Raw genomic sequence first — 15,354 nt, 5'->3', positions numbered from 1 at the left:
TTTGGGTAGAGCAGACATTTCCATATGTTTTTGTTAGCTGCATCTGCGACATAACTCCACCAGTCCTACCGATGATATCATTTACGAAGATTATACCTTTTTTAAACAAGGTTTTTTATCAAGTAGTATATTTGAGTTTAACCACAAAATGTGTTGCATTATTTGTTCTGTCGTTTCTGGAGGATTAAATTGAAATTGCAACCAACTTTCTATGGCTTGTTTAAGAAATAGTGATATTTGGGAGATTATTTCATTTTCAAATAACTGAAAGTGAGAGGTTGTAATCTGTATAAAGGGGAAAATGCCATTCTTGAACATTGGGTGAGACAATCTTACTAATTTGCTAGAGAACCAGTTCGGATTTAAGTATAACTTTTGTATGACTGAAGCTTTTAGTGATAGGTCTAATGCTTTAATATTTAATAATTTCTGTCCTCCGAATTCATATTCATTATATAAATAGGCCTGTTTAATTTTGTCTGGCTTGCCGTTCCAAATAAAATGGAATATTTTTTTCTCATATAATTTTTTTAACTGTTCGCTAGGCGTAGGCAAGACCATAAGCAAATAGGTAAACTGGGATAATACTAAAGAGTTAGTCAGGGTGATCTTTCCACAAATTTACAGGTATTTACCTTTCCATGGTAGCAAGATCTTATCTATTTTTGCTAACTTTCTATTAAAATGTATTGGAGTGAGATCATTTATTTCATTTGGGATATGTATTCCGAGTATATCCACATCACCATCAGACCATTTTATTGGTAAACTACATGGTAATGTAAAAACGGTATTTGTTAGTGATCCAATACGTAATATAGTAAATTTATCATAATTTGGTTGTATTCCAGAAAGGTTAGAAAATGTATCTAGATCCTCTATGAGGCTGTGGAGGGATTCAAGTTGTGGATTTAAAAGAAAACATGAATCATCAGCGTACAATGACACCTTTGTTTTTAAGCCCTGGATTTCTAATCCCTTGATATTATTGTTGGATCTGATTTTAATAGCTAACATCTCGATGGCCATAATAAATAGATATTGTTTCACTCCTCTAAAACTTTCAGAGAAATAGCCATTATTTACTATTTTACACCTAGGGTTACTATACATTTAACCCATTTTATAAGAGATTCTCCAAAATCGAAATGCTCCAGGCATTTATATAAAAACCCCAGTCGTACTTTATCAAATGCCTTTTCGAAGTCTGCTATGAATAGCAGGCCTGGTTTCCCAGATTTTTCAAAGTGTTCTTTTGTTTCCAGTACTTGCCTTATATTATCTCCAATGTATCTTCCATGTAAAAAACCTGTCTGATTAAAATGAATAATGTCCGACAATACCTTTTTAATTCTATGAGCTATACATTTTGCTAGAATTTTTGCATCCCAACACTGAAGTGTAAGGGGCCTCCAATTTTTTTAATGGACTGGATCTTTATATTTTCCACTTGTATCCTGTTTCAGTAATAATGAAATCAGACCTTCTTCTTGAGTGTCTGATAATCTACCATTTACATAGGAGTGGTTAAAACATGCTAATAACGGTCCTCTGAGTATATCAAAAAAGGTTTGGTATACCTCGACTGGTATGCCATCCAACCCTGGAGTTTTCCCGGACTTAAAGTCTTTAATTGCATCCAGAAGTTCCTCCTCTGTAATTTCACCTTCACATGAGTCTTTCTGTATGGCTGTTCATTTTACATTATCAATAGAAGAAAAATCTCTACAATTAGCTTCAGTTAGAGGAGATGGAGGCGACTGAAATGAAAACATATGCTTAAAGTACTTTGTTTCCTCCTTCAAAATATAATTTGGTGAATCATGGGTGACTTCGTCATTTGTAACCAGTTTCAGTAAATTATTTTTGGTAGCATTCCTATGTTGAAGATTAAAAAAGAATTTGGTGCATTTTTCCCCATATTCCATCCAGTTTGCTTTATTTTTTATAATATATTACCCAATTTGGGCTGTCATCCCAGTGGTCGGCATACCACCCCCGTCCCTCTGGATCCCTAGGGCCCCGAGAGGCCAGGACCCATCCATCGAAAACAGCACATAGTGCCACCCACAAAACAGAAACAGGTCAACCGCCAAAAGCATTTCCAATGCTCTCACCTCAATATATATATATAGCTATTTAAAAATATATATCTATTCAAATATCTTGCATATCTTATTTTCCATCATTATCAATTAATATGCGTAATAATGTCGGGATTGCCATTGTAATACATTAGATTTTTGACAAGCTATTATTATTTTAGCAAACAATTATTGTGGTCCATCCTATATTCTCCCTAACATCCTCACCCCCTTGCAAAAGATGTGGGATAAACACACACACACATACTCTAACACACTCAACCCCTTTCCTCCACAATAAACCATAAAATCATATGCTCAATGGTTGTTACATCCCAGAGCCCAACTCAAGAAAGGACCTAATTTACGAATGCATATACGAATGCATATACAGTTACAGCTGTTTGAGAAAGCATGCAAGATTGAGCAGAAATTGACAACAATAAATAATATGCCATTTAGCAGACGCTTTTATCTAAAGCGACTTACAGTCATGTGTCCATAAATGTTTACGTATGGGTGGTCCTGGGGATCGAACCCACTACCCTGGCGTTACAAGCGTCATGCTCTACCAATTGAGCTACAGAGGACCACAACGTGAGATTGGATTAATCTATTTAATCTATGTCAAGTCCTAGGTGATGGAGATCAGATCCACCCTCTTCACCTGAGACACAAACACTCTGGTCCCACGTTGTAACCATTTTTCCCAAGCATGTCTGTGCAGTCGGACCTTTTATTATTTTGTGCCACCTGGGCCACAATGATAAGCCCCCTCTCTGATTGTCCGAGTGTGACCCCCTCCCCATGGGTTACTGCAGCCAGTGTTGCCAGCACTGCCACTACCTGGGTGGGGATACCCCACCGGAATCCCCACCGGCTAGGTACAAGGTCGTCAAGGTTCTCATTAGCAGCTTTGAGAATTTCCTTGTATATTATGCTCTCCCATCAGGGGGCTCTGGCTTTGTAGGACCAACCCTGCCAGGCAGACTCAGAATCTTGAGGGGGCGGTGCTGCTCAAGTAGGTCTCTGACTGCATTTATTTTTCTGTTTTGGCTGCATATAGGCAACTCACAGCAGGTCCATAAAACAGATGGGGACTTCTCTTTGGTGTATGGGTCGCTCAGGTGGGTGTCTAGGATATAGGGTTGGGGATCGTTCCATCATGATAGGACAATAAAAAAATATATTAGATGTATACTATATTTTAAAATGTATATCCCTCATCTGTGTGTGTGTGTGTGTGTGTGTGTGTGTGTGTGTGTGTATGTGTGACCTGATGGTCAGGAGAGCAGAGGATAACCACATGAGCTAAACCCAGGTGTGAGTTTACAGGATGTGTACAGTGGAAAAATACAGCCCGCCTAAAGCGGGGTGGGATTTTGACTCTGACGCGTGTGTATAAAAAGATTGTACGACCATTTTGTTGCAGAGCGCTCTCATGAATAAACAGGCTGACCATTGCAAAAAAAGGGGTCTTTGTTTAATTTATTTAAACTAGAGATTTACACCTCTGGGAATTATTCAAAGATGTAAGAAGTGTTTGACTTCAACCATTGAGATAACAAAATTCTCGTGACACCATCCTAGTGACTGTCCCTTTTAGTTTTTTGTATCGCTCTCCATTATCGCAGCTTTTCCGTCACTCATTTCAAGACTCGCCTTCAACTCTTTTACATCATTACTGACCAACTCTAGTATGCCCAGTTTGTCATTTATCGACTTCAACAGGTCCCAGTGGTGAAAAGCATAAATCATCTGTATCAGTCGAGGAGTCGTGTTTTCTCTTGGAGATTGATTCTCCTCATTTATCTTCCGTCATGTTTGGGTGTTGCGTGTTGTTGTAATATTTGTCGATACATTTCTAATTTGTTTTGTGTTATTATGCAGATTGAATGTTATTACCCTCGAATATATGAAATCTTAATATTTAGTCTAACTTACTGATATTGAATATTATGTTTTTATCTTGAGGTGATTTGTACCGTTGTGTATTCAATACGCCATCTTGTATACCTGCCCTGACATGGGGAGTTAAGATGGCACTGACATGGGGGTTGGCATGAGTCCAGTCCCTCTCCCTCTCTCAGTGCCACGCTAGCTATCTGCTGTGTCAGGAGCGCTGAGGTTGGCATGGGGCTGTCACACTCTCCTCTGTTCTGTTCTGTTTTCTTCTCTCAACTCCCTCACTCTCTTTCTCTGTCTACGTCCTGTTCATCATTGCCCCTCTCTCCCCCCTTTCTCTTTCTCTCTCGCTCCCTCTATCCCCTCTTCTTTCTCCTTCCACCCCTCTCTCTCTCTCTCTCGCTCCCTCTATCCCCTATTCTTTCTCCTTCCACCCCTCTCTCTCTCGCTCCCTCTCTCCCCTCTTCTTTCTCCTTCCACCCCTCTCTCTCTCTCTCGCTCCCTCTATCCCCTCTTCTTTCTCCTTCCACCCCTCTCTCTCTCTCTCTCTCTCTCTCTCTCTCGCTCCCTCTATCCCCTCTTCTTTCTCCTTCCACTCCCCTCTCTCTCCCTCTATCCCCTCTCTCTCTCATCCCTCTCTATGCTTATCTCCATGGAGCATATGCTTATGAATCCCTCAATAGGATTATGGTGGCTTCCCTCCAAAATCAAAGAAAACATTCTGGGTTCTGGGATTAGGTGGTCTCCCTCCATAGCTGCGGAGAAGGAGAACATTCCAGTTCTCTCTCCCTATCAGCTCCTGCTGCGTTCTACTCAGATTTTCAGGAGAACGACAGACAGACAGTTAGGGTGCTACGCATGGCTACACAAGTGACATGTGTCAAGGAAAAAGACAACAACACCAAAACACGTTTGTTGTGTCTCTGAGGTAAGAAGCCTAGTGGGGAAAAAACCCTACACTACCTCAAAGTGAATTGCCAAGAACTTCCGATTTCTCCTAGAGGCATCAGTGATGCAGACCATTTTCTAGAGCTACTGTCAAGGGCTGACCCTAGGCCACTACTATCACTTCCACCAAAAGTACTGGGAAAAGGCAGTGCTTCGTCTACAATACAATGAGAAGAAGCCCTAAAGATCAATAATAACTCTAAATCGAGCGCCATATCATATTTTCTAGAGTTATTCTTCTTTTTTCTTTTCATATTTTTTTAAAAGGAGTGGGGCACTACTTTTTGTTTATTGGACAGGACAGAGGTAGAAAGAAAATATAGAGGAGGGAGTTTGCTGAAATAGCAGTGGGCTGGATTCGGACCCATCCTCAGCGGTATGTGATCAGGAGGCAGTGGCTTAAGACAGCGGCTACAGACTCTAGGCCACCTTATTCTATTTCTATGGCGAACAGCATTAAAGGCTCCCCACCAGAGGGCAATGCCGCCCCTATTTCAACATAATTCCTGCCCTAGAGCGGAAATGCTTGTTTAGGTTCCACCTCCGAAGAGGGATGGTAAAGAACGTTGTGGTGATTTCCATGTGAAGCCGAGAAACATCAACAAATGGGGAACTGACAGCTGTCAGTGTAGCTAGCTAGCATTCTAACCTTAGCTAGCTATCTTGCTAATCTTATCTAGCTAGCAAGTGTTATCTGTTGAGGCTGTTTTTTTACTACACCGTATTCAAATGATTAGCCAGCTGGCTAGGCTGGTTCTGGAGCTGAATTTGTCAGAATTATAATATAATATGCCATTTAGCAGACGCTTTTATCCAAAGCGACTTACAGTCATGTGTGCATACATTTTTACGTATGGGTGGTCCGGGGGATTGAACCCACTACCCTGGCGTTACAAGCGCCATGCTCTACCAATTGAGCTACAGAAGACCACATAGCTACAGAGGACCACATTTAGGGAGGGGTGCCTCCCAAGTGGCGCAGAAGTCTAAGGCACTGCATCACAGTGCTTGAGGCGTCACTACAGACCCGGGTTCGATCCCAGGCTGTGTCACAGCCGGCTGTGACCGGGAGACCCATGAGACTGCGCACAATTGGTCCAGCGTCATCTGGGTTAGGGGAGGGTTTGGCCGGCCGGGATTTCCTTGTCCCATCACGCTCTAGTGACTCCTTGTGGTGGGCCGGGCGCCTGTAAGCTGAATGGACGGTGTTTCCTCTGACACATTGGTGGCTTCCGGGTTAAGCGAGCAGTGCGGCTTGGCAGGTTCATGTTTCGGAGGACGCACGGCTCTCAACCTTCACCTCTGCCAAGTCCGTAGGGGAGTTGCAGCGATAGAACAAGACTGTAAATACCAATTGGGGAGAAAAATAGGTAAAACTACAAGAAAATATATATAATAAAATAAAAACATATATATTTAGGGAAAACTTAGCCACGATGGAAACAGTATATTTGGCTTCGCCATCTATTGCTATCTCGCTAGTTTTAACATCTTCCATAAGAGACATGCATTGTTCTACATTGTAATGGGCACAGAGCAACCTATGGTAGGTAGGATGCTGGCAGGCTTCGGCTTCAGCCCGTGCTCATGGTTCTCACAGGGAAAGTGAAATGATAGGCTACAATGACTTTGCTCATGATGCACCTCACAAATGAAATGTAACAACTCCTGGAGCACATTGGACACGACGCACCAATACAAATGTAACATAAAATAGACAAACAAGTTCCTTGAATTTTTCTTTGCGGGTGCATGTTCATTATAGGATAGACACTTGTGGTTCAGCTGCACCAATCAAAGCAGTGAAAAGTGCATTTATCTTGGGGCAACGAGGGGAGCAGGGTTGCAAAATGCAATCATATTACGCAATTATACCATTTATAAAATGGTCATATATCTTTTTTTTATAGACTAGCTTAAAAAAATGTGAAAATTGACAAATTAACCAATGGATATGATAATGTTCTGGTAAAAAACATGAGTTTGCACCTCCTATTTTAATTTGCACCATGGCTCAGGCGGCCAAGTGTAGGCTACGGCGAAAAGCTGTTTGGCTCAGTCACGACTAGCGAAGAGGAAGAACTTTGCAGCTCCAACCCTTCAGTGTGTTCCTACGGTACTACAGTAAGTGGATGCTAGTATTGACAGGACAGCTCCAACCCTTCAGTGTGTTCCTACGGTACTACAGTAAGTGGATGCTAGTATTGACAGGACAGCTCCAACCCTTCAGTGTGTTCCTACGGTACTACAGTAAGTGGATGCTAGTATTGACAGGACAGCCCCAACCCTTCAGTGTAGCTCCAACCACAGCATAGATCTGGGTTAAATAGAAACTGTTGCATGGAACCACAGCTATAGATCTGGGTTATATAGACTCTGCTGCAGGGAACCACAGCTATAGATCTGAGTTAAATAGACACTGCCGCAGGGAACCACAGGGAACCACAGCATAGATATGGGTTAAATAGACACTGCTGCAGGGAACCACAGCATAGATCTGGGTTAAATAGATACTGCCGCACAGAAACTACAGCATATATCTGGGTTAAATAGAAACTGCCGCAGGGAACCACAGCATAGATCTGCGTTAAAGAGACTCTGTCGCACTGAAACTATAGCTATAGACTAGACTCTGCAGCACTGCAAACCATGGGCAACAGTCAGTAGGAAAACGTTTTGAAATGTTGCAGATAGAAATGTCCTGAATGTAGCGGATATTACATATTCTACATGTCAGAGAGGTATGTTAATTCTACGCCATAGCTATATTTCTATCTGAACGTTCCACAACATTATGCCCTGCTAAACGCAGCCCTACTAGCAAAAATTGTGGTCTACTAGCCCAGCTGACCAGTGACCAAAATATTTAAGTTCCATCCCTTACCCATTGTCTCATGTCAAATAGCGCGACGGACATCTACACTAATCTGTCTGATAACTAGCTAGCTAGCTAGTGAAGTTCTAGCTAATGCACAAATTCGTTTTTATGATATCTGTTCTGCTGTGATTAGTGGTCCAAGTTCTACAGCACAGCTGTTATCGCATTGGCCAAATGTTACAAAGTAGCGATCGAGGCACAGTGCCAGCTGTCAGATACATGCTGAGCAAAATCTCGATTTTTAGAGATGAGTTCCACGTCCTACAAGACAGACCGGTTGAGGGACGAGCGTCGCGTAAGAGTATGCCATCTGACGTGAGACAATGATTCCTTATGTGAATATGTCCAATAGAAACTCTTATTTTCGTTACGAAATGTTTTCCTATGGAAATCGACTAAAGAATACACCCCTGGAATAAAGTTATGAACATTACCCAGGGTTCACTGTTGAGTCCCTGTTGAGGCACTGTTGAGGTCCTGTTGAGGCCTTGTTGAGGTCCTGTTGAGTCCCTGTTGAGGTCCTGTTGACTCCCTGTTGAGGTCCTGTTGAGGCCTTGTTGACTCCCTGTTGAGGCCCTGTGAAGGCCCTGTTGAGGCCTTGTTGAGGTCCTGTTGAGTTCCTGTTGAGGTCCTGTTGAGGCCTTGTTGACTCCCTTTTGAGGTCCTGTTGAGTTCCTGTTGAGACCTTGTTGACTCCCTGTTGAGGTCCTGTTGAGGTCCTGTTGACTCCCTGTTGAGGCCCTGTTGACTCCCTGTTGAGGCCCTGTTGACTCCCTGTTGAGTTCCTGTTGAGGTCCTGTTGAGGCCTTGTTGACTCCCTGTTGAGGTCCTGTTGAGGTCCTGTTAAGGTCCTGTTGACTCCCTGTTGAGCTCCTGTTGACTCCCTGTTGAGGCCCTGTTGAGGTCCTGTTGAATCCCTGTTGAGTTCCTGTTGAGGCCTTGTTGACTCCCTGTTGAGGTCCTGTTGAGGTCCTGTTGACTCCCTGTTAAGTTCCTGTTGACTCCCTGTTGAGGCCATGTTGACTCCCTGTTGAGGCCCTGTTGAATCCCTGTTGAGGCCCTGTTGACTCCCTGTTGACTCCCTGTTGAGGCCCTGTTGACTCCCTGTTGAGGTCCTGTTGAGGCCCTTTGCTCCTCCAGGAGCTGAAAGGAATAAGTAAAGTAAGTCAGGTGCTCTTACCATGATGGTGTGTCCAGGCTGGACCACGTTGAGTTGGGCCAGACTCTGGAGGATCTCGTTAACCGCCTGCTCACACACAGACTGGGACTGTGCCTGGGGCTCCCCTTCCTCTCCACCCCCCTCCTCCTCCTCCTCCTCTGCCCCTGTCAACTGACGACCTGCGGGAAAGAGGAACACACACAAACCAATGACATCATCAAATCATCACTAATGGTCAGGTGTCCTCCTTGGTTCACACATGAACAGTGTGTTCAGTTTCTGTGTCTGTTTTGTCAGTCAGTGAAATGATAGAACAATAAAATCTTTGTGAGATTGTGTGTGTGTGTGTGTGTGTGTGTGTGTGTGTGTCTATCTGTGTCTGTCACGTTTAGTGAACAATGTAGGAGTGTAACAGTGTTGTGGCAGTCGGTGTGTGTGCATGTGTGTGTCTCTCCCCCTCTCTCTCACTCTCAGCGGGGGTGTCCTCTGTAGACTTGTCACTCTCTCCATCTGCCTGTCCATCTATACCCTGATGGGCGTGCTGCAGACTGAGTTTATGACACACCTCAAACGCCTGGCCCACCGTACGCACTATACGCATGGCCTGGGTCTGACGGGGGAGAGGGAGGGGGGAGAGAGAGGGATATATAATTACATCTGTACAGTTGGACAGATGAGAGAGAGAGAAAGAGAAAGAACAGATACAGGTGACCTACACAGTATGACCACTTGGCTTAAGAGGAGTAATATGGCCTAGTCTCTCTCACCTTCTTCTTGGTTTTGAAGACATTACACCTGAAGGAGTTGTTGGAGCCATCTCTGGCGATGTAACTGAAGATCTTCAGGTCCTGGGAGTCATGGGACACGTAGAAGATCCTGGAGAAACATTACATTTAAGTCATTTAGCAGACGCTCTTATCCAGAGCGACTTACAGTTAGTTAGTGCATACATTTTTCATACTGGCCCCCCATGGGAAACGAACCCACAACCCTGGCGTTGCAAGCGCCATGCTCTACCAACTGAGCTACAGGGGACTTACATCAGGAAGAATGTTGGAAGGCAGGCTTTCTCACTATGCTTACATTGGCACACAACTTTTAAATAAGAGGCCAAAATGCAATGTTGACACTATAATAGGAAAGGAGTGAACTTAGTAGCTACCAGTATACATTTTCACAGAGAGACCTATGATATAACCAACACTGTCCCAGATTAGCATTTCCATGTGATTCCCTTCATCAACATTCCCTGATTTCTGCATTGTGTTCATTAAGCAACAAACAGAAGAAAACAGACTTAAACAGGGAGGGACTACTAGGAATAAAATAACCGTTTTTTAAACATATTTTTTAAACGATTGAAACATTTTGCTACGGTGTGATCTAAAGAATACGACTCTGGTTTAGGAATGAACCACCACCAGTCATTCACATAAAAAGTAGCCATCTTCACTGTCCTTGTCCCTGTGATGCGCTGAGCTGGTATATGGTCAGCTCTCTGTCTTACACACACACACACACACACACACACACACACACACACACACACACACACACACACACACACACACACACACACACACACACACACACACACATACAGAGCTGATATATGGTCAGTGTCAGCCCTTCTACAGCACACTAGGCTATAGGATTATAAACAGTGTCCTGTGGGAACAAACACAGCTAATTACAGCTATAAAAAGACCTGCACTAAGAGAGATGATGTTCTGTGTGTCTCTGTCACACACACACACACACAGGCAAATCAAATCACATTTTATTTATCACATGCGCCGAATGCAACTTGTGCAGACTTTATAGTGAAGTGCTTGCTTACGAACCTTTCCCAACGATGCAGAGTAAAACAAAAATACATTAAAAAAAGTAACTAACACAAGAGGAATAAAATAAAATACAAAATAATGGAGCTATATACAGGGAGTACCAGTACCAGATCAATGTGGAGCTATATACAGGGAGTACCAGTACCAGGTCAATGTGGAGCTATAAACAGGGAGTACCAGTACCAGATCAATGTGGAGCTATATACAGGGAGTACCAGTACCAGATCAATGTGGAGCTATATACAGGGAGTACCAGTACCAGATCAATGTGGAGCTATATACAGGGAGTACCAGTACCAGCGTATATACACTGAGTGTATTGAGTTGCACCCCCTATTGGCGAACGTACAATCACTAGAGAACATGGCTGAAGAAGGACATGGATAATATACACAGAGTGTACCAAACATTAGGAACACCTCTCTATGGGGGTGCCACAGGGTTCAATTCTCGGGCCGACTCTATTCTCTGTGTATATCAATGATGTCGCTCTTGCTGCTGGTGACTCTCAGATCCACCTCTACGCAGACGACACCATTTTGTATACATCTGGCCCTTCATTGGACACTGTGTTAACAAACCTCCAAACGAACTTCAATGCCATACAACACTCATTCCGTGGCCTCCAATTGCTCTTAAACGCTAGTAAAACTAAATGCATGCTCTTCAATTGAACGCTGCTTGCACCCGCCCGCCCACCTAGAATCACTACTCTCGGCGGGTCTGACTTAGAATATGTGGACAACTACAAATACCTAGGTGTCTGGTTAGACCCTAAACTCTCCTTCCAGACTCACATTAAGCATCTCCAATCCAAAGTTAAATCTAGAATCAGCTTCCTATTTCGCAACAAGGCCTCCTTCACTCATGCTGCCAAACATGCCCTCGTAAAACTGACTATCCTACCGATCCTTAACTTCGGCGATGTCATTTACAAAATAGCCTCCAACACTCTACTCAGCAAATTGGATGTAGTCTATCATAGTGCCATCCGTTTTGTCACCAAAGCCCCATATACTACCCACCATTGTGACCTGTACGCTCTCGTTGGCTGGCCCTCACTACATATTCGTCACCAAACCCACTGGCTCCAGGTCTTATCTCCCTCACTAACTTTAAGCATCAGTTGTCAGAGCACCTTACCGATCACTGCACCTGTACACAGCCTTTCTGAAATTAGCCCACCCAACTACCTCATCCCCATATTGTTATTTATTTTGCTCATTTGCACCCCAGTATCTCTATTTGCACATCATTTTCTGCACATCTATCACTCCAGTGTTAATATTCAAATGTAATTTGTAATTTTGCACTATGGCCTATTTATTGCCTTACCTCCATAACTTACTACATTTGCACACACTGTATATAGATTTTCTATTGTGTTATTGACTGTACGTTTTTGTTTATCCCATATGTAACTCTGTGTTGTTGTTGTTTTTATCGCACTGCTTTGCTTTATCTTGGCCAGGTCGCAGTTGTAAATGAGAACTTGTTCTCAACTGGCTTACCTGGTTAAATAAAGGTGAAATCAAAATAAAATAAATACAAATTATTGAGTCGCACCCACTTTAGCCCTCAGAACACTCTACAAGGTGTCAAAAGCGTTCCATAGGGATGCTGGCCCATGTTGACTCCAATGTTACCCACAGTTGTGTCAAGTTGGCTGGATGTCCTTTGGGTGGTGGACCATTCTTGATACACAAGGGAAACTGTTGAGAGTGAAAAACCCAGCGGTGTTTCATTTCTTAACAGACTCAAACCAGTGCGCCTGGTACCTACTACCATAACCCGTTCAAAGGCACTTCAATCTTTTGTCTTGCCAATTCACCCTCTGAATGGCACACATTCACAGTCCATGTCTCAATTGTCTGAAGGCTTAAAAATCCTTCTTTAAGCTGTCTCCTCCCCTACATCTACACTGATTGAAGTGGATTTAACAAGTGACATCAATAAGGGATCATAGCTTTCACCTGGAATCACCTGGTCAGTCTATGTCATGGAAAGAGCAGGTGTTCCTAATGCTTTGTACACTCAGTGTATCGTCTTGTGAGTGTGCATAGAGTCAGTGCAAGATAGGGTAAATGCAGACCGTGTAACCATTTAATTAACTATTTATGGCTATTTAGCAGTCTTATGGCTTGGGGGTGGAAGCTAGCCTATTTGTCAGAGAGCCGATGCTCCGATACCTTTTGCCGGACGGTAGCAGAGTAAACAGTCTATGGCTTGGTTGGCTGAAGTCTTTGGCAATTTATCGGGCCTTCCTCTGACACCACCTGATATAGAGGTCCTGGATGGCAGGGAGCTCGGCCCCAGTGATGTACTGGGCCGTCCGCACCACTCTCTGTAGCGCTTTGCGGTCGAGGGCGATGCATTTGCCATTCTAAGCGGTGATGCAGCCAGACAAGATGCTCTCAATGGTGCAGCTGTAGAAGTTTTTAAGGATCCAAAGGCCCATGCCAAATCTTTTCAGCCTCCTGAGGGAGAAGAGGCGCTGTCGTGCCCTCTTCACGACTGTACAGGTGTGTGGACCATGTTAAGTCCTTAGTGATTTGGACGCCAAGGAACTTGAAGCTCTCAACCCGCTCCACTACAGCCCTGTCGATGTGGATAGGGGCGTGCTGTTCCCTCTTTCTCCTGTAGTCATCAATCAGCTCCTTTGTCTTACTGACGTTGAGGGAGAGGTTTTTGTCCTTGCACCACACTGACAAGCAGTGGAGGATCCTCAGAGGAGGAAGGGGAGGACCATCCTCAGTGAATTTCATTTAAAAAATATACTAAATATATTCACGTCACCAAATAATTGATTAAAACACACTGTTTTGCAATGAAGGTCTACAATAGCCTCAGCAGCACTCTTTAGGGTAGCACCATGGTGTAGCCAGAAGACAGCTACCTTCCTTCCTCCTCTGGGTACATTGACTTCAATACAAAACCTAGGAGCCTCATGGTTCTCACCCCCTTCTATAGACTTACACAGTAACTATAACAACTTCCGGAGGACATCCTCCAACCTATTAGAGCTCTTGCAGCATGAACTGACATGTTGTCCACCCAATCAAAGGATCAGAGAATGAATCTAGTACTGAAAGCATAAGCTACAGCTAGCTAGCACTGGGGCGGCACACAATTGGGGCGGCACACAATTGGCCCAGCGTCGTCCAGAGTAGGGGTGGGAATGGCCGGCAGGGATATAGCTCAGTTGGTAGAGCATGGCGTTTGCAACGCCAGGGTTGTGGGTTCGATTCACACGGGGGGCCAGTATGAAAAAAGAAAAATAATGTATGCACTCACTAACTGTAAGTCGCTCTGGATAAGAGTGTCTGCTAAATGACTAAAATGTAAATGTAAAATGTACATAAAATGCGGTGAGTAGTTGACTCAAAGAGAGAGAAAGATAATAGTTTAACAGTTTTGAACAAATTAATTTCTTCCAAAATTAAGGAGAAGCAAGAGAGAGAGAGTTAGCTATATTTCGTCTTATTTTTTTTTCCACTTTCACTTACCTAGCTAGCATCGAATGCAGCGAACTAATTTAGCCTACTCAAACAACCAGCTCAAACCGAGAGGGATGCTATGTTAGCTAGCTGGCTATGGCTATCCAATACTGGAACTCTTCCAAGTCAAGGTAAGCTTTTGGTTGTATTAATTTATTGCCACCGGGCCCACCGGTGTAAAAGCTAAACTGCTTGCTGCTGACTGTACACTGTACTGCATGATTGTAGCGGTCACAGACAGCTGACGTGTTGTGCACTGAAGTCCACAAACGAAGGGAGAAGGTGAGAGGAGGAGCGTGCGTAGAAAGATGCAAGAAGGAATTATATATACAAGCTGTTCGTATGTGGCTGCTATGAAAGTGAACTGTGTTTGTGTGTGATCAGGGGTGTATTCATTGCAACTGTTGGACTAATGATTACACTCTAAATCAGCTATATGCAGACTGTCTGTCACCTTAATTACTCAAAATTATCTCGACCTGTGCACCTACGTTGTAAACTTTAATTCATAGGCTAGGTTGTAGCAACCTCATGATGGGTACAGGAAAGATTTGAGCACCATGGAGTAGCCTAACCCTATCGATGTTACATTGAGCTGGGTGAATGTAATATGAATGACAGTCATCCAATATGCTGCAATAGAAATAAGGCCATGTTAATTTTTTAAAAATCCTCCCTCATCTTAAACGGCACCGACCCCCACTGCTGCCAAGTCTCTGACCTCACAGTCGTGGGTGAACAGGGAGTACAGGAGCGGACTAAGCACACACCCCTGAGGGGCCCCCACGTGTTGAGGGTCAGCGTGTCAGAGGTGTTGTTGCCTACAGTTACATGGCTACCATGTAAGAACAGAGATGTCCCTGAAAAACCACACACACACGCATGCACAGGCACACATGCACACACACAAACTCACACACATGTGACTTGTTTCAGGAAACTAGGCATATGTCGCATGTCACTACTTCACAGGAGAGGCATTTGAACGTAAACATATATTTTTTTATCAAAATGCGTTTTTTTGACAGAAATGCTT

General features: G+C 43.6%; 1 protein-coding gene across 1 annotated transcript in view; it reads right to left on the bottom strand.

Annotated features, from left to right (window-relative positions):
* Nucleotides 1–15,354, bottom strand: part of si:dkey-34e4.1 (carboxyl-terminal PDZ ligand of neuronal nitric oxide synthase protein) — a 150,473-nt gene that overhangs the window by 38,304 nt on the left and 96,815 nt on the right. The window contains exons 5-7 of the mRNA XM_041897696.2: nucleotides 9,742–9,850; nucleotides 9,443–9,584; nucleotides 8,996–9,153 (exon numbers count right to left, since the gene is read on the bottom strand). Coding sequence (XP_041753630.1) covers nucleotides 8,996–9,153; nucleotides 9,443–9,584; nucleotides 9,742–9,850 — 409 coding nt within the window. The remainder of the gene's footprint in view (nucleotides 1–8,995; nucleotides 9,154–9,442; nucleotides 9,585–9,741; nucleotides 9,851–15,354) is intronic.

The sequence above is a fragment of the Coregonus clupeaformis genome, chromosome 15, assembly GCF_020615455.1.
Source record: "Coregonus clupeaformis isolate EN_2021a chromosome 15, ASM2061545v1, whole genome shotgun sequence".
Lineage (NCBI taxonomy): Eukaryota > Metazoa > Chordata > Actinopteri > Salmoniformes > Salmonidae > Coregonus > Coregonus clupeaformis.
Note: the sequence above shows the minus strand (reverse complement) of the source record. Positions and strands in the feature narration are given on the sequence as shown.